The sequence below is a fragment of the Cyprinodon variegatus genome, unplaced genomic scaffold (assembly GCF_000732505.1).
Source record: "Cyprinodon variegatus isolate N-32 unplaced genomic scaffold, C_variegatus-1.0 Scaffold178, whole genome shotgun sequence".
Lineage (NCBI taxonomy): Eukaryota > Metazoa > Chordata > Actinopteri > Cyprinodontiformes > Cyprinodontidae > Cyprinodon > Cyprinodon variegatus.
Window position 1 is genome coordinate 605,325 of NW_015150631.1, and position 27,078 is coordinate 632,402.

The 27,078-nt window shown below is 36.8% G+C and overlaps 1 protein-coding gene across 3 annotated transcripts; it reads left to right on the forward strand.

The window, feature by feature from the left end:
- Nucleotides 1-1,180: 1,180 nt before the first annotated feature.
- Nucleotides 1,181-27,078, forward strand: mlxip (MLX interacting protein). Of its 3 annotated transcripts, none has more exons than XM_015378783.1 (17): nt 1,181-1,750; nt 7,693-7,799; nt 8,247-8,332; nt 8,455-8,544; nt 8,658-8,699; nt 10,457-10,694; nt 10,806-10,901; nt 11,067-11,161; nt 13,729-14,272; nt 14,423-14,523; nt 14,682-14,781; nt 15,708-15,823; nt 15,946-16,044; nt 16,135-16,262; nt 17,357-17,480; nt 22,981-23,110; nt 26,772-27,078. In XM_015378783.1, the coding sequence occupies exons 1-17, from the start codon at nt 1,428-1,430 to the stop codon at nt 26,876-26,878; spliced, it is 2,526 nt and encodes an 841-aa protein (XP_015234269.1). In that variant the 5' UTR covers nt 1,181-1,427; the 3' UTR covers nt 26,879-27,078. The 3 variants fall into 3 exon arrangements, with proteins under 3 accessions (XP_015234269.1, XP_015234270.1, XP_015234271.1); XM_015378784.1 differs by having other exon boundaries at nt 10,806-10,895; XM_015378785.1 differs by having other exon boundaries at nt 10,526-10,694.

Sequence of the window (27,078 nt, forward strand, 5' to 3'; positions counted from 1 at the left end):
TTGTATATATTTTACAATCTAATAAAACATGCTGTATTGTTTCATTTTCCTCACAATGATCACATTTTCCTGTATTTTGTTTTTCTATCTTCAATCCTGAGTCAAAACCTAACCTTGTCTTTCCTGGATTCTGTTCCTTCTTCCTTTTATTTCCCCAACTGACTTTTTTGATCCCATAAAGCTGCTCCCTTAACTTTCTCTATACCATATTTTCTGTCATTCAGTTTTTGTTTAATAATACTCTGTCTCTGGTTTACTGATATGCACTGTTTTTTGATTTGCCATCTTCGCTATCCAATATGATCCAGTATCCATAGAACTATTACCGTTAAACCAATCAATCTGAATTGTTATTTTTTTTTACACTCATCAATATGGAGCATGAATCTGAGCTAGTTGGGGTTTTTTTAAGGTCTAATGTCCTCCAGCCACTGTAAACAGATAAAAGATCAGGGAATTGCTTTCTCATCTTGACTTGAAATCCGGGTACTTTGACTGCTACTCCTACTTTTTCATTTATTTTTTATAGATCTGTATAAATTTGAATTATTGATCATTACATTTTATATATGCTTTTTTTTTATTTATTTGTCTCCAAAAACCCTTTCATTTCTTTCTTTCTTTTCCAATAAATGCATGTGTACCATTGGTGAAATTCAGGGTGGTATAACAGCTAGAGGTATGGATTTATTTCTATATTTTGTAGGCTATTTTAAATTCTTCTGCCCTATTTCCAATGGTCTATCCAAATTATTTTATATCTTTATTTTTTTTTCTCAGCTCGTCTTTGAAATGTCTAGTGTTTGGATTATACAAGTTATAGCTTTGTAATTTTACTGATGTGTTCTTCTTAAATCTAACGGCATTTCTCCCATTTCTACTTCCAATGTTGTTGACTAGGATGATCATCGCAATGATCGATGTTGACAAATATCTAACTTTTCTTAGATGAATACATGCTTCTGCAGTAGGGAAAAAAGATACTCTACGTTTGATCAAATCAAACCTGTTTAAATTAGTTTGAACACTTTCCAATTTGATGCATCTTCCGGCGTCTCGGTTTATTTTAGGCTCTAAAGTGTGGGTGGGGTTTCCAAATCTGACCAATCAGCGGCACTGTTGTAGAACATGCTTGTGACTCTGTCCAATCAGATACGGCTTAACACAGGGAGGAGCAGCCCTATGCCAGCTGCGTCAACTATATACAAGACATCAACCTCGTAACTCCTGCCGCTAATAAGCAGTGGCAAACTTTTCTGTATGATGCCTTAAGTAGTTTGCTTCATGGCACACAGTTGGAAAACTTTAACAACCGGACCAGAAACGTGTTTTCCGGAGCCGTCAGCGACCACGAGCCCCATGAAAGGAAGAGCTTTATTGTCCTAGCTTAGTGGCTAAGGTTAGCTAATTGTTGTTGAGTTGCCGACATGGCTACCAGAGAGATATGCCAGCGATCAACTTATCGACGGCCAGCGGCCAGCATAAAGCAAGAGCAAGATGACGACTCGGACGTGGAGGAGACACACATGGGGCTCCGCCGCGCGGACGGCTTGGAGTCCCAGATCATCCACAGCGGGCACTTTATGGTGTCTTCGCCGCACAGCGAGCACCCACCGAAGAAGGGTTACGATTTCGATACTGTCAACAAACAGACCTGTCAGACTTATCATTTTGGAAAGACGAGCACGTCGCACTTCTCCATTGATGCTTCGTTGACTAAACTTTTTGAGTGCATGACCCTTGCTTATAGGTAAGCTGCAGCATGTCTCCTTTCTGTGTACAAATGTAAAAATGATGTTTCAAATCTCACGTCCAGCTTTCGTCTCTAGCCTTTTACAGTCACGAGGCTTCCATTCCCCTAACTTCCTGTTGCACCAATCCTTGAGTTGCACCAAATTGCTTTGCCTTGTCTCAGTGGTGCAAATTGACTTGGCCTGCCTTGCCTCAGTCCTGCCATAAGCTTCAGTGACTTCTGTTTGGGTGTGAAAGAATTTCCCACACTATGTATTCAGTTATCTGTAACAAGCTGTGGAAGTTATAATAACAAGGCATTATCAGCAAAGCAACACTGGTCTGCAAACCAAAATGGCCCATTATAAACATGTAGCCTATTTTATAAGGTTATGCAACATGTGACCAAATGTTATCAAGGTAGAAACTACATTTGATACAGTCTGATTGTGCAGTTTGTTCAAGCCACAAGTCTGCATTTATCTTAACTTTCTTAGTTGGAAATAGATTTAAATAAGTCATTTGTGTTCAGATTTGCCAAAACAGTCCTACAGATCGGGTGTTTTCCTTCATTTCTTTCTTCTGAACTGCAAAGTTCCTTTTTTTTTAGGACATTTTGCTGCAAAGTCAGCACAGCTCCAGCCCCCTAAATAGGAGTGAGGCTGTCAAGATAACATGATTTAGATTACATTCCATTTTTTTTCCCTACGCTGATGATTTGTGGGTCAGTTAATGTTCAGCTACACCAGTTTTTCCAGTCTTGGTCCTCATTTCGCTCTGCCTTGCATGCTTTAGATGCTTCTCTGCTTTAAAAACACCAGATTGAAATGACTGCAGTTCAGAAAGTATGTTATCTTCCACAGATGCATCTTCCATTAATATCAGGTTTGTGGAAGCAGAAAAAAAGTCTAAAACTACAGGGGAGTGTGCGCTGAGGACCAGGGTTGAAAAACACTGGAAAAATATTTCATTTAGATTTACAGATGTTTTCATATCACCGATTAGGCATAGGGTGTTATTAGATTCTCTCAACCTGGAAAATCTTAGAGATATCATCATTTTAAAGTATTTACAGACTCTAAAACAAGTCTTTTAACTGACGGAGAGCACTTAGAGCAGTAATTATACCAAGGGTATAAAATAATGAAGTGCTCATCTGTTAATATGCTATATCCAGAACTCCACAATAGGAAAAGTTAAGAGTTTCACCTGGTTTAATTCTGTAAAAATTCTTTACGGAACCTTTGGCTATCCGATTATTAATTGAAAAAAATATGGATTAATCGATTTGCAAAATAATCGTTAGTCGCAGCCCTAAATTGAAGTAATCATGTTTATTGTGCAGAAAGCTTTCCCATTGTACTTGTTTTAGACAAAGGAGCTGTTATCATGGCTGGTTAATTACCTTTAAACATTAATAGCCAATTTGTTCGACTTAACAGGCATGCAGCTAGTAGTTTTGTCAAATACAGTTTTAAACAAGTTTTCAGGATGGATGGATGGTGATTATTTAGTTTTCACAGCTTGAAACATTTCCATGTGGTAATGTTTGTCTTTTAGAAAATGGGATTAGTCAGAATAAGTTTAAGGGGTAAATCCCTGCATCCGTGGATATGTTGGTTTCGGAAAACCAGGTAGCCGTTATTCTTTGATGACATCATCCCGTACGTATTCGGTAGCAGGATATCTCAGTTATCCTTAGTTTGTTGCTCATTAAGACAATGGCATCAGAAATATGTCCTTTTCTACAGGAGCCTGTAAATTTTGGGGAGCAAATGTTCAATATACTTTACATGATAAGATGCCTTTTTTAAAACATGTTTGTAGATTTTTAAATATCACTATGTATGCAGAGTCAATCATTTTGTTTTATTTCAGCCACAAATGGCTTATATGATACAAATTCTTTGTGTTGCACTTTGATTTTATCCTGAAGGCAGACTGTTGGGGACTTACCTTTAAACTGTTACCATAATGCTCAAATCCCCCTGAGATCGTTCATAATTTCTGCTGAGTGCCATCCTTCTCCTTTGGCAGCGAGGAGAGTTTTCCTTTCGTTCGAATCCAGACTGTGTTCATTGTTTATTTCCTCTGTTCTGTCATTGAATAGCTTAGATTTTGTTCAGTTATATTTTACAGCAGCTGCTCATACAAAAAAGCTTCACAAATATGGTAGAGTAATTTACCCTCTATCTGCCACGAAAGCTTCAGTCACTAACTCTCTATCAGGCTTGTCCAAAGTTGGTCCTGAAGGCTGCTGTCCGGCAGGTTTTAGAGGGTTCCTTACTGCAGCACAGCTGATTTCCATTGAGAGCTGATTAACAGGCTTTTGCTGAACTGCAACCATCAGAATCAGCTGTGCTGAAGCAGAGAAACCTCTAAAACCTGCAGGACACGGCATGAAGGATGGTTTTTAAACAACTTTTTAGATTAGATTCCTTTTTGATTAAATATGTTTCTATGGCTTCTTGTAAAGACACCTGGTACAGCAATTTCACAGGTTGCTGTAGGTACAGAAAAATATTGCTTTCAGTGGCATGTCTGCTCTTTCTCATACTCCTAAGGTTTAAATTCTTATAAAATAATAACTGCTTTTTAAGAATAAACGTCAACAGATGTTTAATTCATTTAATAAAGGTCAAATATAACCATAATACCAGATTTAACTGTTTTTTTAAACATTTTATGAGGATATACTCATATTTTATGTGCACAAACACATTTTTTTTTTTTTTGTTGTAAATTATTGTTGAGAATGCTACTTTAATTCTCTATCAAACCGAACACTTTTTTTGAAGCAGGAACAGTATTTTATTAAAATGTTTTTATATTTTCCATATGCTGTCATTAATATTTTACTCTCGATTGGCAAGAAATGGGTACTCTGAGGCTTCTTATTTCCTCCCGTTTCCATGATGGATCGTGTTTTTCAGGTTCAACCGATCAGGGCTTCTTATATACTCACCTTGAAATCTAAGCTGAGTTAGCTGATCAAAATCACCCTTCTGAAACCAGAAATCCTGAATAGAACAGAGCCAAATAAGTTAGCTCAAAAAAACTCCTGTTTACTCAAGAGCAGATTTACCCCACTTTCTGTAACGGGGCCCTAGAGGATGGACAATACTGATAGTCTTTGCTCTGTTCACTCCGTAAAACAGTGGATCCTCTGCCTCCTTCTCAAGCATCTCATTAATGGCAGTTAAAATGATGGAACAAAGTATAAAAAAACAACAACCTTGGTGTACTAAAATTGGATAATGTAATGAACCAAGAGTACTGACTGCAAAACTAACACTCCCAAAGAATAATATGGGTTCTTGAGTAGGCAAATATCATCCATTTGAGTAAATTATTGGTATCACAGCACGAATAACCTTCTATACCTGTAAATACCTGAAAAGCTGACTGAGTAAAAAACAATCAGCAGTCAAATTGAAAAGAATATTAAACTTGCTAATATTGCCAGTAACAAAAATGAAAATGGAATAATCAAAGATAAACAGGTAATACTTACTAAAAAAGTGAAGGGATAAAAACAAAATTAAAATATATATTTTTTCCTAAGATTGATTCGTAAATATTAAAAAATAAGAGTATTAGAGATGTCTGATCCAATACTGGTTACAACAATCTGTTAAATTTCAGCAAAAAAATAAATATCAGAATATAGGGGCTGCATCTAAACTCTCCAATATATGGTGCTGATAGAAACTCTCCGCTTCTAAATGCCACAACCATTGTTTGTCTCCTGAAGCCCATTCCTTTAAACTGCACTAATGCACCAAAGTTTGGCTGACGTTCACCCTCTCTTTGCTTCTAGTTTGTTTTCTTTGACTTGAATCATATAAATTCAAAGCAGATCGTTTTCAGCTCGTTTACAGAGCCAATAGGATGTGGCAAAACCAGCTCTGTTTCTCATGACTTCATCTTACTAATCCTATTAGTGCAGAATCGTTTCATGTTGATGTTGAAGTCAAAACCAGAAGTAAATATTTACAAACTTTTCACCCAGCAAAATATATCTCGCACCACTTCTGTGGACATATTACTGTATTTTTGAAAAAATGTCTTAAGGAAAGAGTTGTTGCTATGACTTTTGAGCTGCACATTTAAAGTCTGAAAAACAGCATTGAATAATCCTGTACAATAAGTCATTAAAATGAAAATATTGTACCTCTAGTTTAATTTTGAACACAATTCATCATAAAAGAAGTCCCTTATACTCTAATCTTCCTACTATCTTTTCCATAGCCAATAAAAAAAGCAGTTATATTGGCTTTGTGCTGGAAGTAAAACTTCATCTCCCAGATATGTTGGGAGGTAGTAAGATTAAAAAAAGTGAGGCTCATATTACCCATGGTTCTCTATTTACAGTTGCAGCGTCACTGCCAGCTGCTCGGAGGATTCCCTCCAACTTCACTCTAAATGAGCCCCACTGGAACAACTATTAATAGAGCTGTCACCATTCAGTTGTTGTTACCAGTGAATTACCTTTTGAATATGTTATGAACAGTGGTTTCTGGGAGATTTTGACCTTGGTCTACCCTGCTGATCCTACACTGTGATTGTACAGCTCTTCGATGTCAACTTTTTGATGTTTTATAGGATTTGCTCGATATTCTCTGATCATGAACAGTCTGTCCTCTGCAGGTCATTTTAGCTGTTATCGTTATTTACCTCTTGGCTGCTTCTCTACCCTCGATTGATGCAGTTGTTGCACATTTAGTCAGCGACAGTGGCGTTGGATGTAGGAGTTTGCCCTGAAAAAAGGGTTGACGGTTCAAGCCCCGACTCCGACTTTCAGTGTTGTTGTGTCCTTGGGCAAGACACTTCACCTGCATTGTCTACTGATGGTGGTCAGAGGGCCCGGTGGCGCCAGTGTATGGCAGCCCCGCTTCTGTCAGTGAGCCTCAGGGCAGCTGTGGCTACAATGTAGCTTGCCAACATCAGTGTGTGTGTGAATGGGTGAATGAATGTAGTGTAAAGCGCTTTGGTCAAGTCTCCTAACTTGAATAAAGGCGCTATATAAGTACATGCCATTTACCATTTAGGCAGATGGCCTAAAGGTTTGCTACAGGAACATACTTTTTCCATTTTTATACTGATCTGTTTATTCTGTTATTACCTAATCCTGATGCTTGATCAATTCGCTAGTTTTGATGATGCTGTTTGCTTCCTAAGAAACATTTTTCACAAAACAGCTGGATTCTTAATGACATTAAATTGTGCTCAGACTCTAGTTACTAATGGCTTGACCTCTGGTGTTAGTTGATTTGCTTTTAATTCTTGGTGTATGCAATGGTAGCAAAGGGTCAGTTACATATGCACTTCACAGCTATGTATTAATTATTTTATATTATTTATATGTGTTAATCCGGATAAAGAGCTGGTAGTTTGATTTCAAAGATGAAACTAAGGGGGTCAGCCTCATGGTTATAACCAATCAGATAACTACAGATGTGGCACAAATAGAGAGACAGGGTCAGTTTTTGTAATTTTGTAGTCTGAAACATTTTAATGCGTCAAACTCTCCAGTGAATGATTTCTGTCCATTTCTCCTAAACAATCTAAGGATATAAGGTGTACTCTCTATTACGTTCTTAATTTGATTGCAACATTGCTCATTTGCGGGAACACAATGCTGCATTATGGGTAATTCTGGCACATGCATCGTAAAGTCCTGACCTCTGAGCTGTGATTGGTCCAGCCAGATAGAATCTGAGTCTACAGAGTAATACAGTCTTGCTGGCCAGGCTACTGCACATATTACATTTTTATTTGTAAAAGAGTTAAAGTCATTTCCTAATCTTTTTCCCCTCTTCATAACTATACATTACTTTGTCTTTGTTACATAAAATTAGCATAATGTGCAAACATAGATTTAAATTTTAGGAAAATAAACTGACTATTTCTATGAAGCTTTTGATTTGATAAATGTTGACCTTTTCTTTTACCTTTCAGTGGAAAGTTGGTGTCTCCTAAATGGAAGAACTTTAAAGGTCTAAAGCTGCTCTGGAGAGACAAGATCCGGTTGAACAACGCCATATGGAGAGCCTGGTATATGCAGTGTAAGAACTCAAGTCTATAGAGGATTTTCTATGTGGTTACATTTTTACAGTGTAATTAATAAAGACATCAGGATCTAGTTCGTCTTCTTGGTTTGCCTTTCTTTTGTTTTAAAGCTCTTCTGTTTGTGCATTTTATCCAGTTATTAATATTCATTGAGCAATATCTGCGACTAAATAAACTTATAAGCTGTGCTTTGAATTGCATTTTAATATAAATATTGTTGAATCTTCAAAATGTTGGTGTTTAAATTAATTTAGGTTACTCGGATACACTTAATAAAGCGTGGTATAATTGATGGGCAGACAGACTATTTATATAAGTGCCTCCTGCTTTAGGAATTAAAATGTGCAGTCTTATTAAAAGGGAAAGAATATTGGTGATAGAAAACATGGATGTTTTTATATTTTGACCTGAGAGTGAACTGAGGCTTTGATGTCTTCCCTTAGATGTGGAGAAAAGGGGAAATCCTGTGTGTCACTTTGTTACCCCCCTGGATGGAAACATGGATTTAGACGTCCATCGTCCTGCGGAGGTAATGACAGACTATTGTGGCAATTGCAACCAAATAATTTTATGTACATTGTTTTTTCACATGGTTTTATGTTTTCCCTGCATTCTCTTTGAGACTTCCTGTTTCTTTCTTTTCTCTCACAGGCTGTTGCTTCAGATGGAAAAAACTGGAAAAGAAGAATTGAAATTGTTATCAGAGAATATCACAAGTGGAGAACGTACTTTAAAAAAAGGGTATATTGTTCTTTTATGAAACTCTGCACTGCTAAATATTGCTAAAACAATTCTGTAGTCTTTCCTTTGTCTTTTCTCTGTTTGGTAACAAAACATTATCCACTGTATTGTAGCTACAGAAACATAAAGATGATGACCTTTCCAGCTTACTTAAGGTATGGAGATGATCGTAGTTTTTTATACTTAGTGTTTATATGTATATATATTTATATGTGTGTATATATACATATATGTATATATGTGTGTGTGTATGTATATATGTATATATATATATATATATATATATATGTGTGTGTGTGTGTGTATATGTGTGTGTGTATATGTATGTATGTATATATGTATATGTATATATGTTTCAGGCACATGGACTGATCAAAATATATATATTTTTTTTATCTAAGCTCTATAGTCCCATGTATCTTCTGAATGTCACAATAATTGTTTTGTTTTTTTGTTTTTTTAAAGCATGATTTTTTTTTAGTTCTGCATTCACACTGTATTGGCATTGAATGTTTGAGTATTGTCATGTTGCTAGTAGGCGTGTCCTGATAAAACTTTTGTTTTTGGTGTGATATTGATTGATTTTGATGTTGGAGCTTTAAGTATCAGTAGGTAGCAATGTTGCCCCGATAATTATCAGCACAAATCATTCACACTTTTATTACTGGTTTTTAGTGTGGCCTATTAGAAAAGCCTCAATCAGGTAATATCACTCAGAGAACAACTGTCAACAACAATAGGTAAAAGAACAACCAACCCATTTATTAGTAATTAATAGTACCGTAGTTATTCTGTTGGTGTGCTTATATCAGAGATTTACGATGCAGGCCGATGTCTGCCGATATTCGTTCTGGCTGATATTGGGCAGAATTCCAATTTGAATATCTGATTGGGACACTCCTACTTGCTAACATAAGCAAAGACATCCACCCTGTGCTTGATTTTAGCCAAATCTATATTTATAATCTATGCTCACATGCGTTACACAGCTTCAGTGGTTTTCCTGTGGGATATCAGTTACGTTATGTTGATTATTTCTGCATAAAAATTGTAAACAGTCTAGGCATGAGCCAGTATGAGTTACTTGGTGTACAATAACCTTTGCAACTTTTGTAATAAATTATTTTAACAATTTGTTTTCTTAAAAATGCATGTTGCAGCATGCTGAAGACAAGTCTCATATCTTTGAATATAAAAGGAGCCTGATAGATTGCAGCACTAGAAGTCTGTTGACACGAGTAACAGCCTAAAGAGCTGGCAGTGAAGTTTCTGATGCTGTCTGCAGTCTTTATTAGGGCTGGGCAATTAATTGCATTTGCAATATAAATGAACAAAATTTTATTATGTTCTCCCAATTTTATTATTTTATTTTTTTACCAATCAGGAGAAAAGGTTAAAAGGCATGAAGTCTGTAAAGCCTCTCTGCTTTGCTCAGCGACCCTGCTCCCTGTTAGTCTTTCTAAATGTACTGCACAATTTTAATCCAACCGTTGTTGGTGTTTATAGCATTAGCAGTGGAACACTTGAGCTGACTTAAGTGAAATGTCTTTCTTATTGGGGAATTATTGTTCTGGCTATTTTTCTGCCAGATGACCTAAAGTGCTCATCAAGAGTTAATGAAATGGCAGTTTTTCCTCTATTCAAATAGTCTGGGAACGTTTTCTTATGTCTCTTTAAGGAGCTTTCTGTAGGTCTTGATAAATACCTGGAAACACCATGATATCTGTAACTGGCTGTTCAATCTGATTTGGGGGATTAATTAATTATTTATAATTTTACTCAGGAAGTATCACCATCATCATCATATCGGTGCACTAGTTAAGATTGTCCCACTCTTGTGGCTTGCTTTGCTCCACACTGCATGCATGTTTGACATTAACTAGCTTGGTGGTTGCATTTTGAATATTCAAAGGGGCCAGAGGAGCAGTTATCGCTGTTTGGAGAAGTCTTTCCAGACATGCTCCATACTTCCTTTTATCAGGATGAAGAAGTTGCTGTGCGTCGAATGACCCGCAGGCATGAACCGCCTGCCCCCATGGAGATGGACACCCTCTTTGACATGGATGTTCTGATGTCTGAGTTTTCAGACACCTTGTTCTCCACGCTGGCTGCACACCAGCCGTTGGGTTTGCCCAATCCAAGGGAAATTGGTGAGAAATTTTTGTTTAGAACCCCTGCATTACTTTTTACATTTTTTCTTTAATGTATATTTTGCATATACCAATATATGTCCTCCAATCTCCTCCCTCCAATGTCTGCAGCTCATGCAGGAAATGCAGACATGATCCAGCCAGGACTCATCCCCTTACAGCCTAACCTGGACTTCATGGACTCCTTTGACCCGCTTCAAGGTTGCGGTACTGTTCCATCCACAGTAGCAGTGCCTCTAAACTAAAAGAGCACAAAGTATAGGATCAAAGCACACACGTTTTAGTAGCACTGTAGTAGGAATCAGCTGAGTCTAACATTAAGCATAGTTTGGTTATACTAACCTCCAGCTAACATAGAGCCTCTTGTTCCAGACTTATTTCACAGCCTCCGTCAGCCTGTCCTTCCCTTTGTTTCCCCCACTCCATCATCTGTCACCCCTCAATCCAGCAGCAGCTCTCATTCTCAGGTAAACACCAGCTCAAGGCTCAGGCCCTAACACGCTCCGAAAAAGCACATTATTTTCTTTTTAAAGCTTTACTGATGTAGAGTTTTTGGTCCACTTTGCACACTTCTTCTGTCTTCTTGTACCTACACATTAGGTTAGCTTAACAGAATAACATTACTAAACTTGGTTTTCCAGTTTTACACATACCTGGATAAACCGATTAATGATTAAGGTTGTTAAATTTTTATTTATTTTATTTTTTGGAGCATTTAACCCACACTGAAAATGTGTGTACATTTATTTCAATTATTTGTCAAAATTATATTTGACTGTCTCCTTTTTACATCTTTATTCATAATTGCTCCCATGGTCCTTTGTCTCCATGTATTCACCATGAATTGGTCTGTGTTAAAGTGAACATCCAGTCAGTCAAAATATTCAGTTAAAAGGTGAAAAAATAACCATTGAAATAAGTTTTGTGGCAAATAAGGACATTTCTCTGACATTATCTCATTACTGCTTTGAGCAAATTGGTTATTGTTGTAAAATGTTATTGATTTTATTTTTTCAAAAAAAAATTTTTCCAGTTGATTTTAGCCAGTATGTTTTTTTTAATAAATCCTTTTCTCTGTGTTATTAAATACCTTTGATGTATCGTAAGTTCCTGGGAGAACTGCTAATGATCTTGGGACTGTTTTACATTTTGCCAGGTTTCAACGACTCATTTCCTTTTTTTATTTTTTTATAGATAAACAAATAGTTGTGCAAAATTGTAAATTAGAAGGAAAATATAATATATATATTTTTAAATCATTAAAGAATAGTATTAGATTCATTACTGTATAGCCCAACTGAGTCAGTATTTTCTTAAACCACCTTATCCATGCAGTTAACAGTTTTAAGCACTTAGGGGCAGTCTCTATCAGCTTTACACATGCAAAGAAATTAACAGGCTTTGCAAAATATCTCATCTTCAGTCAGATTGGACGGAGAGTCTCTGAGCAGAAATTTCCTCCCTTGTCACAGGTTCTTTGTGGTTTAATGTCTGACCTTTAACCATTTTAAAACCAGAAAAATACTATGATCTAAACCAGGATTCTTTACCGGCATTCGATGTGTGCTTTCCTGCACCTTTTGGATGTCTATCTGCTTCCACACACTTCCTCAGTATGTGTTCTCCAGAGTCCTGCTAATGACCTGAATATTTGGCCTAGGAGTGTAGAAGCAGAAAGGCGTGTATGTAAAAGGTGCAGAACCCTGAACTGAACCATTCTGTTTTAGCTTTGCCTGGATATCTGAACCATAGCAGGATTTTAATGCTCTTAACTCTCAAAAGCTCCCTGCAGTAAAGCAGCCTCCCCAGGTCATTAATCCTCCAAAACCATGCTTCACTATTGGGACAATGTGTTCAATGTGACTTACATTGAATGTTTCTGACACAGAGCGGTTGTTGGCAGAAAATGTTTCTTTTTCATCTGATCAGAGCAGCTTCTGTTCTGATGAGACCAAACTGAGAACAGGAATTTCTTTTAACTACGTGGTTCTTCTCAGTCACATTTTAATAAAGGACAGATTTATGGAGTACAAAACCAGTAGTCTATAGTTTTTCTAGAGTTACCACACACCTCTGGACTTATCCTCTGATTATTAATCTTTCTGCTTGACACTTTAACATTTTGTTTTGTTTTTTATCCAGTGTCTCCTAATCGTCTGCCTCAGCTTAACCTCAGAAAGCAATTGGTTTTACTGGATTTAATTTAGGATCATAATTCGAAAAAAAGTTTTCCTCTCTTCAATCTACAAAACCCCGAAAACCATGGATCCCTTTCCTGTCACTTCACCATTATGGACTATTTCTTTGAAGTTTATCAATACATTCTAGTAAAACACAGTGGTTTGTTTGTTTTTTTGCATGTTTTTTTGCACACAAGTTTAAGGAGTCTGGATGCCTTTTGTAAAGGACTTTGAACTCTGCTTTATATCAATAACCTACATCAGGGATTCCCAACTCTGGTCCCTGGGATCCGTTTTACTGCAGTTCTTGGAATCTTCAACACACTTAACCTAAATGTTTTGTTTCCACCTAATCTTAAGAACCCAGGCCTACATTGAACCCAGTATCAAAAAGATGTTTCCATAGAAAGAGTATCTTTAGTTTGACCAAGGTTTTTTTTTTTTTTTTTTTTTTGTCATACATTTAGTTTGGATCAAATTCTCAACCAATCCAGATCGGTTTTAAAGATTCATTAAATATTAGCTTAAAGTTTATTCATAGTAAACCTAGTCTGTGAATCACTGTAGGATGCAAATATCATAAGCATAAGATTATTAGTTGTTTCTGTTTCAATTTTTAAGCATCACATAAAGGACAACTAAACTTTATCAAATGCATCTGGTTGTTGACGGAAGGGTCAATACTTTAAAAAAGACGTTCATGAGTAAAGATTTTAAAAAAACAAACATGAACTTAAACCAGCAGAAGACAGAAAATCTTCAGCTAACATTAATTCTAAATGGTCAACTTTATAAAATCTTGTGCTTTAAGAAGGATCTAAATGTTTTTGTTTCTTTTTTTTATTCTTCGCCAGGCCCCGTTAATGTCCTCTTTGCAGCTCTCGCCCAACCAGATACCCCCTGCAAGCCCACTGCCAATCCTCAGCCAGACCAGTCAGACAGACGGTGGTGGAGGAGCAGCCTACAGCCATAACTACATGCCCCTGTTTGCAGGCCAGGTGGCGTCCAACAGTCAGTCAGCAGCTTCCTCTGTCTCTCAGCCATTAACCCACGATCCCTTGGTACCCTGCCTACCGGGTCAGAACTTATCCTCCGCAGCATCCATGATTCCCTCACCACTAGGCAACAGCTCAGTGCTGGATGAAGCTGTGGCCCCCTCTGTGATAACACACACAGCCCCCTCCAGCGTCACACCCAGCAACACAGCGAGCACAGTCAGCCACATCTCAGCTCCTCCTTCCCAACTCCAGCTCGTGGCTCCGCTGCCTGCCGCTCCAGTGCAGCATCAGGCCTTTGCTCTGCCTCGCCCTTTCCAGTCAAATAGCTCCAGCAAAGTCCGTCCGGTGCCGAGGATTGCTCCTGCAAGTTCCCTGCCTTCTCCTCAGTTCATCATCCCAGGTCTGTGGCCTCCATCAGCTTCTGTGGCTGTTATTCAGATAGGACAAGTGTAATCATTAGAGTTATTCCATTAATAAACTTTATGAAGTGAAACCTATAAACCTATTCTTGCGATGACTTGTTTGTGATTTTTCTCTCCTAAATGTGTAGGCACACAAATCCTTTCAGCCCCTTTTCCAGGCCATGCGAATGCTGTAATCGTTACATCTCCACCCTCCACTGGTGTTATCACCCCCTCCAATCTTGTAGCGGTGAGGCTTAATTTTGTTTTTGCAGATAAACTGTAGTAAACACAGTAACAACATTTTGGTCTTTGGTTGTGAAAATAACGTTTGACCAGTAAACATCCATGTTGGCTGGTTTGTAGTATGGTATTGTATCTCATTTAAACTGTTTTTGTGCATGTCAGGCTCCCGGGTTTCAGGTTTTGCCTCAGAAGTCGCCTCAGCCTATCGTTCCTGAAGACAAGACCTGTTTCAGAAAAAATCAGAAGGATCCCTCAAGTGTTGGTGAGTTTATTCTTGTGTTTCAACCAGAAAGCTTAAGTTGTTTTATTGGAATTTAATGTGACTGACAAATACAATGTGACCATAGCAACACAAATAGCTTAGGTGTTGATAATGATAATTAGACTCCTTTATTATTATACATCTACTTTTAATTTATCCCCAAAACCCACCAGGTTACAGCACTTAATATATCAATCACCAGGAGATTTAACTTTGTAATCTGCAGCTATAGATTATTTTAGTCATTGCCTAAAATATCTGTAATATTTTTTGATTGAAAAGGCTTTCCATAACTTATATTTCCTCAATAATATTTTAAAACTTAATCAGCATTTAATCTGCTTTTTTTCAATGAATTGTAACTGGCATAAATGAAAAAGAAACTTTGTTATTATAATTAACAAGGTCTTATTTAGAAATGTATTATTCCATTTTATATTAGGGCTTAGTCTGAAATTTTCTTTTAAAAGAAATTGTAGGAGGTAAAGCTAAAGCTGCCGCTTGAGGAGGTTTGGCAAATTTACAAATAATTTATTTTTTTTACTTAAAAGGAAAATTGTTATATTTTTGTACAGTTTTAGCTTAATTACTGCTCTGAGTGCATTGCTCTTTCAGTAAATGACATATTTTATAGTTTTTATTCTCCTGTTAGTGGTCCGATTATGAAATTAGTATGTATTTATGTAATCAATGATGGATGATTGATTCAATCATTTGTTTCATCCCTACGAAATGGTGACTCTGGGAGGATTACATTTATAAGATTTTTAAGATCAAACATCACTTTTCTTCCATTTATTGTTAGTCTATCAACAAAAAGATAAAAACATTTAAGGCCCCGACATGAGTAAGCATTAGAAGGTTCACAGAGGATGTTTGTAGATTATTTGATTTTAAATGACTGTTGTTGTTTTTTGTCTTTATAGGTCATAGTCAGCCAGGATCCAGTCAAGGGTCACCTTGTGGTTTAGATCAGGTTCCCAGTCCTCAGTCTATAATGGGCAGTACCAGTAAACCTCTGGTAAAGAGTGAGCACAGTCAGGTTTGTTTCTGCAATTAGTTTTTTTTATCATAGCCTGAAACTAGTTTAAGAAAAGAGATTAATAATTTTACTTTGATACACTTTGTCATAAGTAATGGTTAATATTTTAACTTGTGTAACAGAGCCGCCACATATCTGCTGAGCAAAAGAGACGATCAAATATCAACATTGGCTTCAAAACACTTGGCAACCTCGTTCCCACTCTGAAGTCACAATCTAATGTAAGTCTCTCTACTCGCTTCTTATTTTAAAAAAAAAACTGCAAGGCAATCATTCCTCCTATTATTTATATTTTGTCATGTGTGTTCTAGATTACAAATGCGGTAACACTGCAGAAGACAGTGGAGCACATTGGAAAGCTCCAGCAGGAGAGGCAGCAGCTACAGGACGAGGTCAAAAGGCTACGAGAGGAGATAGATGAGCTCAATACATCCATTAGGTGTGTCCGAATTAGAAGAGCTCTAACCTGGGAATCCAGTTTGGATTTTTAGCAGATAATTCTTTGCTCAATTTAACTCTTAAAACAATAATCAATACCAAGTATTAATGGATATTAATACATTTTTATTTCAACAGTAAAAAAAAACTGTAGAAGTTTATAACTGCAGAGCTTCTGTCTGTCCCTGAAAATGTTTTTTTCCAGGTTATAAACCAGAAGTTATAGAAATAAAATGCAATAAATACCTGCTGATATCTAAAGCTATGCTCATAATTTTACATAACTTTGTAGAATTTCTTCCTTTTTTAATTTACAAATTCTAAAAGAAGCATATTGGCTCAGTATAGAGGCACCACAAGGAGGAAGAACCTGCTGCAAGATAAGAGTTGCATGGAGAAACAGTCGCTACATTAATCAGCACAAAAACAAGCCTCAAAACTCTTTGAACAAATTTTAGACGTGAGACTAAAATGTAACTTTATGACCCTGATTTTAAATGCTAGTTTTGGACCCAGTTCACAAGGATCTTTGGCCTCTGTTCATGCTGTGAAACACAAAAATGGATCCAAGATCCTCTGGCCATGTTGGTGATAATGGCTCAGATTAGAGGGTCAGGTTAAATCCAACAAGATTCATAAAGACTTTACTGGAGCTGGATCCTTTTGAAATTACAAACTTTTTTTATGTATACGAACTGTTGATTAAGTTAATGAACAAGGAAAAGAATGTTTAATAATTAATGACTTAACCAAAACTTTTGGCCATTAGTTAAACCGCAGTGTTTGTATTATCTTCATATTCTCTAAAAGAAAATGTTAAAGCTAGAGTTAAAGAAAGAGAAAGAGATTTATTACATGATATGTAACATTTAAATTAGTTGAACTTTATCATGTTCCTGAGTGGTAAAGATCTCACCTAAAATGCCTCCATGAAGACTAAAGTTACCTGTTGAGTTTCTTGTATCTTTTATTGTTAATCTTATTTCATTTTAAACACATAGAAATAATGCAAATCTCTAAACTAGAACAGAAAAGTTTGAATTTGACCAAAGTCAACCTTATGATAAAAAGGATGTACCCTTCCCTCTCCCATAGCTTGTGTCAGGAGCAGCTGCCTGCGACTGGCGTGCCGATGAGGAAAAACCATTCCGATCTCATGCAAGACAAGTTTAATGACTACGTGAAGAGCCGAACTCTCCAGAACTGGAAGTTTTGGATCGTATCCTTTTAATGAGAGCACTTTCGAAGGTTAAGTTGTGTCCTTGAATCTAAGTATATCGTTTTTTGACTGATGTGGGTGTGTTTCCCATCATTATTTAGGACCACAAAGAAAGATCTGCCCACAGATTGGCAGGGTTCGTATAGAAAAGCGCGGTCAACCCGTGTTCCAGCTGTGTTTTCTTACTAGTGGAAGAACTTATGCCGTCATCGTATGTTAATATTTCCGTAGACAATGTCCTAAATGTTGTGCGGGAACCGGTCGGTGCCTCCTTTACGGCTACGTGAAGCATTATGTTCTTTCCTTGAGTCATTTCGTCAGTGACTCATTTTCTTCATGGTTAAATCTGTAGCCACAGTAAATCTTTATGATAAATGAGCAACATAATTAGTTGTGGCATTTGCAGTGTCCCCTGATTCATCACACTCTGTTGTATAGGGAATTTACATATTTTTAAAAGCTTTCTCTAAAACTGTTGTTTTTTTGTTTTTGGTATGTTTTTTGGAATTCCCGATGCACCTGCGTGGGAATCGTCTTCATGTCAAACTTGACTCTAAGCTGAACAGATGTTAATTTTCCCTTGTCGAACTGCATTTATAGATACATTTGCTGACGGCGTAAAACATGTCAGGATGACACTTTATGCCCTTAAATGGTTCCATAAAGAAGTTCTGATATAACGGTTCAGTCGATTATTAGAGTGAAATTTGTTGCATGGTCTTGGCTGTGAATGACAGCGGCATACTTGCGTTTACGACTAAAAGTTGGATATTGAAAAAAATTATTTATTTTCACTTGTCATTTTAAGAGGCTCCTGCTACACATGGAGTGAGCAGATCCTGACACATGCTGGACCACACCCCCTTTTTGTCTCTGTACCAGTGTCACACAAATTGAAATGCTGTCCTGTATTTGACTACCGTATTATGAGAAGGAAATTAATAAATTCATTTTACAGACTTTTTAATGTTATAAGAAAGCAGAGGAGCAGAACCGTGCTGGCTGTCAATTTGAAAAGTAGAACAGAGCCCAATGCAGCCAAAACAAAGACTATAGAACAGTTTATAACTGGGTGAGACAATGAAGGGTTATTCTTTGCAAAAATATTTAATTTATTTTATTTTGTAAAGAGGTGAGGAGATAAGCTGCATGTGTCCTGCATTGTTTTTATCTTTAAAGCTTAAAGAGGTTCATCATATTGATTTACCTCTTTTCTGTCCCTATGAGTTCCAGCCAAGGGTAAAGTAAACTTTATATTAAAATGTTTGTGTATGTCCCAGTGTATGTGTATGCATTTCCAAAAGTGGAAAACCTGGCTGCTCTACCTTGAGATTCAGAAAAGTTACTGTTTTTTTTCTCCTAAGTGGATGTGGTTTATCTTGCCACTATGTCAGATTTATGGCGGTCAAATTGCTGTGTAGTTCAACCAGAATCTGCAACAGGCTTGTGCTTCTTGCTCCTCTCTCCTTGCCCCTGCTCTGCATTCGTGGCAGCTCCTTTTCAACTCAGCTGGTACTTGAGAAAATAGTTTTAGGGTTAGTCCTGCTTTAGGGATTTTAATTAGTTATATGCCCCAAGTTTCAATATCATTCCTGGACTTTTTATTTGCTAACATCTGCGGCTGGCTAGCTCATAACTGTTCATCTTTAGTGCTTTGTCATCATATAGGGTCAGTTTTTTTTTATCTGTTTATCAGGGTATTTTGGATTTTATTTGTATACTTTATGTATCCACAATTATTTTTTTTTATAATTTTAAACCTTGGTCAATTTCTCAAGTTTCAGAAAGTCCTAAAGCCAAGGCCTTAAAATTGTCCTGGTGATAGTATCCTACCAAGCTTATTGAGTTGTTCAGTAGGATTAGTTGACGAATCAGTTTTAGTTTCTTTGTGGTAATAGATCCAAGCCTAAACCTCGATTACATAGTGAAAAATTTAGATTTTTTAAAATAACAAATAATTAAAATAGCTGTCCTTTTTTGTGGCATTGTTATGCTGAAGTTCTTTATAGATGGTTTAGAATCTGTAGAAGGTGGTTCTATGCATCAATACATCAGGTGGTTTCTGAAAGTTACCACGTTCTTTAAAATTACACTGAAAATTAGATTAATGCACTGATGCATTTTCTAATACTTAAGTACTTTTAAATGCATTTACTTTTGAAAACATAAGTATTTTGAAAAGGGATTATTATAATACTTTGCATTGAGTAGATGTTTGACCGAGTAACTTTTAATCATAGTTAAATAAGATTTGACTATGAATATGAATACTTTCACTCAGGTAGTACTTTCAAGTACTTCATCCATCACTGGCTGCTAGTTCTCTGCTGAGGCCCTTACCATGAAGCGAGCTCAGCATAGCTGGATTACTTCCAGTCTATCCAGTTGAACTAATCCACATCAATGGCAAACAGGATCAGCGGTACCAACAACTCGCCAAGTCGATCCAGCTTGAACTGATCATGAATCTGTGAATGCACTTGCATAAAGGGGCGGGTTCAAGATAACGGACCAATCACAATCATGAGCGCAGAAGGGAGAGCACTGTATAACTCCTGTGAAAAACAAAAAAATCACTTATGGATATAAAAAGAGAAAAAAAAAAACAGTGAAAAATCAAACACGGTGATGGCATGAAAGAGACGTCAAATTACATGTCAAAGGATTGCTGACCAAGGATCAGTGACATTTAACAGAGACTGCATCCCAATAGCTTTACTGCATATTAATCGTGTACCCCACGAAAGTGAAGAAGACTTGGTAGCAGATAAAACACAAAAACAAAATTTTATTGGATTAAGAAAATTCTAATATGTTTTGACTACAATAAATCTGGAAGCTGGTGCCACAGTTGCATCACGTTGATACAAGAAGTGATCAATCTGACCAAAATCCTCTTGATTTTTGTCAGAACTCAGCAGGAACAAATGGTAAAAATCTCTGCTTTTAAAATGGCAAAAGTCCTTAAATGCAGCCCTAAATGTACAGAAGTACCTTAATGTTTTTTCTACTTAAATGAAACTTTGTAGAATTTCTGTTTCAGTATCATACAGACTCTTTGTGATCAATGATCCATTTCAGGGTAACATTACAACCTTTTTTATTTTCCTAGCAGTTTACCATTGCACTGGTTCCTGTGGATTGCACAGCCAACACACATCCCAGGATCTGGCATAAATATGCCAGTCCTCCCTGTTAAAACCTTTATCACTCATATTTTCATAGTGATCCAAAGGATCTTCTCATAATTTGTGCTTATTTTTATTTTCTTATGTATGCGTTTCTTTTATTTATTTAGTTCCCTGTAACAATTATACAGGAGACAAGTGAATGCCAGCGATGTATGAAGACTTTATACTGGAGAAAACGAATACAGAATAGTAAAACAATTAGTATTAGTATTATATTAGTAGTAATATAAAAATAAATTAATACATTGAAAACTTTTTATTTTGTCAATTACATACTTTGTTGTGGTTTCCAAGTTATTTAATTGCAACGTTGTTTTAAGTTGGACTTTGAATAAAACTGTCTTCAATGAAAGGTCATGTCATTGATTCCTGAGCAGCTGATTGGCTGCTGGAGCATTTTCTGGAATTCAGATCAATCCTAAAAACTAGCCTGTTCTGCAGCAGGTTTCCCCTTCAGACTACGTTACCATGGTGACTAGCCAGGCTATGAATGAATCCAGCTTTGTGGTACCAAGAGTTGAACCTGAAGTTGTCGCTCTAACCTAGTAATCCTGCTTGGTTTCACAGGCCCCTGCCCTGCAAGTGTTTGATTTTACTTCTGCTGGCTGTCCCAACACATACAGAACTAAGCCCTAAACTAGTGCTCTGCTATCTAATGACGCGTGAATTTCTTTTTCTGACTCGGTTTCGTCTCTCTGCGATAGCGACTGAAATATTTTTTGAAAAACATCTGGTTCTTCACCACTGTCTGTTGCCGTTTACTTTAGAAGCAATCAGTTTGCATGTCTGGGTTCCCTTTCCACATCAAAAAATACAATATAAAAAAAGACTCCAGCCATATTTCTCAGCCGCTTATTAAAGCAGTGTGGCATTTATTTTAGCACTATTTTGATGCGGTTATTGTTTTATATGTATATACATTTTTTTATGAGAAAAGAATGTGACAAGCACTTTTAAACTTTCAGGTGGTTTCCAAATTTACCTTTCTTTCTGAACTTTTAGACAATGTGGTTTTTACTCGGCAACAATAGTACTTGCAGGTTCTTGGCATTTATGAGAAGCTTCTTTGTGGTTTTAAGTGTTGTCATAGTACTGAAACTCGATTTCTCGGCATGTTCAGTGGTTTTTAACTGGTGATTTAACTACTTAAACTGGGTTTGATCTTTTTACTACTTATTACAGTGAATCATAATGTTTTAATAATAGTACCCGTTGGTATAGAATGGATGAATCTGAGCTTTAATTAATTGAGGAAAAAGACAAATGCTGTTAAGTGTGCATTAGTCATCCGGGTGTTATGCGCAAAGCCAAAGATATTTGTACTCATACTGTCTTTGAGAGGTTGCTTCACAATTTTGTTTTTTCTACACTGAACAACTGTTACTCCCGCTATGATAGGATTAGCCAGTCCCTTCACCATCAAAAACTATTTCAAAATTCAGCTGCCCCTCTGCTAACAGGGACAAGGCATGAACCTATCACCCTGACTTTGTAATTGTTTTGAGGTTTTCTTTTGAAACGTCTAAATATTCTTGTGCCTTTTTATTTCTAAGTCGCTCACAGTCCTCTGCAGGGATACAAAGCCTTCAGTCCCATGTCTGAGGCTCCGGAACAGTCAACTTCTTTCTGTGAGGTCTATTTGATCTTTAATTATTAAAAGACTTTTTATACATCTTTTTAAACAGGTATTTTATTCCAAAGAGACGGACTATTAGGCCAGCATGTGTTTATTCTTTGCTTTTTATAACCAATGTTATTCTTTATACTGTTAATCCTGTCTTGTTCAATAGCTGTTAGGTTTTTCCTTATTTTTATCAATGCACTCCAGATAATTTCTCCATTTTTGTCTGACTATAACATTTTTTCCGTGTGCTCCCTAAGACTTATGGACACAGCTTTGGAGGCTTGCTAGATCTGATAGGCCACCTCGCCAGCTAGATTAATTTAAGTTTCTTTCTGCTGAGTCCGTTTATCTGTTTTCTGACCATGTGGACCTTAAAGGCCCACTAAATATCTCAGCTGTGCATTCATGTTCTATACACCAGCCATGTGTCTGCTACAGTCCTAATCTAGATTTCAGTGTCAAAAATGCTAAGGCCTATTGCTGCTGTTGTGGGTTTCATGATGTTGTTTTTTCCTGATATCATGCATCTGTAGAAAATACTGTTTGTCTAAATGTCTATAAATGTTAATTAGTATTTTAGAAATACAAACAAGTGCGTTTCAGGGGTTAGATATGATGTTTAACATTGTATGTCTGTCTTTGATGTTGAATGACTGAATTTGTCCTTGACTGGTGTTCATTTCAGTTCAGCATCATCATCAAACCCCTCTTTGAGACGTTCAATGGGATGGTGTCAACAAGCAGCAGAGAAGAGCTTTGCCACACCACGCTACAATGGCTCGACAATCACTGCTCCCTTCCTGTCCTCAGACCCAGTATGTTAACTATTGGTTCTTTAAATCTGTCCGCTTCTATGTAGGCTACATCTTGGTGGTAATTAATCAACTGCAGTACAGAGGTAAGCTCTGGCATAAAAGGAGAAAAGTACATAGCAGTTAGCCTGGCCAGGCAGACTAACTTACATGGTGTGTCAGTCAGTCTGGTAAGGCTCATTACTCTCCAGTCTAAAACAGACCCAAGCAATCGCAGCGCCTTAGGTAGGCCTATAATGCAACAACACTTCTCTGTAACTATTGTAATCAAGACAGTAGCTGCAAAGGAGCCATGTTTTATTGATGTCCAGAATCTGCTTACAGTGGGTAGTTCTATCCGCCATGGAAATGCCATGGCAAATTGCTGATTTCTTTAGAGATAGCCATAAGAGAAACCCAGTGATCTCTGTTTATTCACTAGAAAAAACTGAAGTCACCTGCCGCTATCTTGGTATTCCCCAATCTCACGGAGTCGTGCCATAAAAATGCCTGTAATTTAATTACCATTGATAAAACAATTTAATCAATACATACATATTACAAGTACATCGTCAATGTAGTAGTATTATTATGCTCCACTAACACACTAATTGTGTTGTGATGGATTTGTAAGTCATATTTGATGATTTATAGACTTCACAGACTTCATGCTGAATATACAATGTGAGGTGCATATTTTTTTTTACCTTAGATGACAGTAATCTGTAGATGCTTTGAACAGAAATGTGTCAAAGTGATGACTTAATTTTAAAAGTCTTAAGCCACCCTGAAAATGAGAACATCATCATCGTCGTTTGATGCTGTAGCACATGTATTGTTTCAATTCCGACTGTTCTAACTAGGGAGTACCAATATGGCAGCTGGTGACTTCAAAGCAATGTGTTCTACCAACGGTCTATCAGCAATCCAGTGAATAAATAGAGATCAGTGGAGAAACTCTGTACAGAGTAACACCTGTAGATGGTGTCCTCAACCTTAAAACTTGCATGTGGTAGAATCATAGTATGAAGATCGGTTTCCTTTAAATGCAAAGGTAAGCTATGAAGAGTTGATGGGAGTAAAGACTGAGCTACCGTAATTGCACTACTGGAAGGAAACTAAAACACACTTTAAACTGAGGTAGAGGTTCCTCCACTAGCAGGTTGTTGACCTTAAATGTACAGTCGGAGTACAATGAACAAAGTACGTTTATATTTTAGTGTGGCCCTGTCAAAGTTCGGGCCTTAATCCTATTAAGAATCATCAGAATGGAAAATCGATGCTCATAGGCTATCTCCATCCAATCTGACTTGAGATAAAAAGTATAAACAAAAGACTTTGCCATCTGATAAATACAAAGGTCTGCTCCACCTTACGGTTTGTGATTCTAACGCATTTTAAAACCATTTTTTAATATTTTATTTTAATCAACTAAACAGTTTTGTTTTCGATCACATTAAACCCTAATAAAAAACACCAAGGTTTAAATAAAAATTTATTTTTATACAAAACACTAAAATTCAGGTGTATTGCTATTAAGTATCGGGGGGAGTTTAAAAAGGAAGAAAAAAGTACATTTATTGGCATACTTGGGTAAAATGAAATGTTGTGGTACTAAAAGGCGATGAAGTTAAGTGGGTGGGAATAGTTTTCAAAGGCCATGTATGTCATCTGCCATAAAACCCAGACATGTTGGGAAGCTTCATCATTTAAAATTAGGTTTCATATGAGATGATATTTCAGAAATGACGTGAATTTCAGATGGAACTTTTGTTTTTTTTTAACTAAGTCTGACTTTAGATGTGAAGAATTATAATAAAGCAGTTTTTAGTTCATCTAGGCATTTCTGTTGCCAAGTACTCACTCATAGATTCACTGCAGAATAATTAGCTTTTTTTTTCTTTTTTTTTAGATATATTGACACCTTCTCTCTTTTTCAGAAATGTTAAGGGCATTAAGACAATCAGCTTTTATTAGTCCTCCTTTCTTAGTTCACATTATCATGGTTTTGTGCCATTGTTGGATTTCTGTGGTTGATGTATCATTAACCACATGTCATGAAACAGGTTGTTAAATTCCCACAAATTATGCAGTTTTGAAGTTTTCAGTTTCTATGACAATCTTTTAATTCTTGAAGCTAAGACACAGGCTACGTTCACACTGCAGGCCTTAATGCTCAATTCCGTTTTTTTTTTTTATTGCCATTGACATTTCCAAATATATGTGACTTGTATGTGATTTCCTGTGTGAACTGCAGTCTTACAACGCAAGTGTCCCGCATGTGCAGTCAAGGACGTAATGACATCAAAGGCCAGCATGCTCTGTGCTTACTGAAGTAAACATGGATGGTAGTGCCTGAGCGCATCTAGCAATCTTTCCCAACCATAAAAACACAATCTTTTAAAGAATGGTTAAACATAAATACTGCTCTATGCATCGTCGTCCTCCCTGGTTGTTGTTTTTCTTGCTGCTTCTTCATAGCAAGACCCAGAATAGTGACCTTTGTCGAGTATGAATGGCGTTTATGTCGGATTAATGCTACCTGGCCGTTCAGACACAGGTCACATTTGAAAAGATCAGATTCGTATTGGATTCAGGACCACATAACCAGATCTGTGTTGTTCAGACTGCCATGAAAAGATCAGATACAGGTCGCATATGGGCCAAAAAACTGGATTTGAGTCACTTCAGGCTGCAGTGTGAACGTAGCCTTAGACGACTTGTCAGCTTTCTATCTTACAGCTGCATCCTAAAAATCCTCTAAATGAGTTTTAAACAAGGAAATCATTATCAGCTTAAAGATATTAGGCACTTTATTCAAGTTGAAAATGTTACATTCTAAATGCATTTGTTAGTTCAAGGCTGGACTGTTCTAATTCTTTACTATCAGGAAGTCCACATACTGTAGTTAAAAACCTTCTCCTAATCCAAAACATTTCAGATGAAAAATGAAAAGATAAGTCATATTTCTCCTATCTTGGCTGCTCTTCATTGGCTTCCTATTGAATCCAGAATAGAAATTTAAATCCTCTTTCTTACTTATAAAGCCTTAAATTACGGTGGTCGGGAGGTGCAAACCAACATTACAAAATCTAAAAAACTAATTAAAACAAATTATCATTTCAGAAAACAGATTTACATTAAAAAACACTTTTACAAGTTCCAAAACAAATTATCAAATTAACAAGTTTTAAAAAAATATAAATTTGTTTTCTGAAATGATAATTAGTTTTGGAACTTGTAAAAGTTTTTTAGATTTTGTAATGTTGGTTTGCACCTCCCGGCCACCGTACTCAGAGACTCAAGCTCAGAGATCTGATGGTTCCATAGATGGGTAATCGAGAAAGTAACCAAATGGTGTTTTGCTAAGAGAAGTGGTGATAAAGCCTTAGCAATACCCATCCCTACCTGAGATATAAAATTTTTAAACAAAGTTCTGGCAGTGATATTCTTCTTAGTTTCAAATGTTCTGAAGGTGTTTGTTTCATTTTAGCATTAACCTATGTTTCTTCAGTGGCAAGGAGAATTAAGGCATTTAAAATGTTATCAGGCAGACCAGTAAATATGGAGGATGTTTGGAATCAACTAATAATTTGCTGGTTTTACTGGGTCATTGTATGATAAGCATTGATTCAAGGGTTTTGCCTTAATGGTCCTTTCTCTGTTTTTTTTTTTTATTATTCAGTGGTGTTGAGTACACTCCGTCAGCTTTGCACTACCACATCCATCCTGAGCGATCCCTCCCTGCTTCCTACAGAAGCCATCGAGAAAGCAACAAAAACAGACGCGTAGCCATGCTTTCAGGACTGGAGGCGACCAAAAAGCCCTCAGGACATTTTCCTGCAAGACATCCAGGGAGGTCTCTGTTCCTTCCAAAGATCCTAAATTTCCACATAAATCTATGAAACAGCAAATGTAACATGGAGCATGATTGCATTTACTTTCATCTAACAGTTATACATCTGGTCAGCTGTTTACTGACTAATCAGAGA

Bases quoted from the DNA above. Each gene is read 5' to 3' on its own strand.
- mlxip (XM_015378783.1), top strand. From the start codon at position 1,428: ATGGCTACCAGAGAGATATGCCAGCGATCAACTTATCGACGGCCAGCG. The intron at 10,695-10,805 runs GTGAGAAATTTT...CAATGTCTGCAG, and splicing joins GCCCAATCCAAGGGAAATTG to CTCATGCAGGAAATGCAGAC. The intron at 10,902-11,066 runs GTACTGTTCCAT...CTCTTGTTCCAG, and splicing joins TGACCCGCTTCAAGGTTGCG to ACTTATTTCACAGCCTCCGT.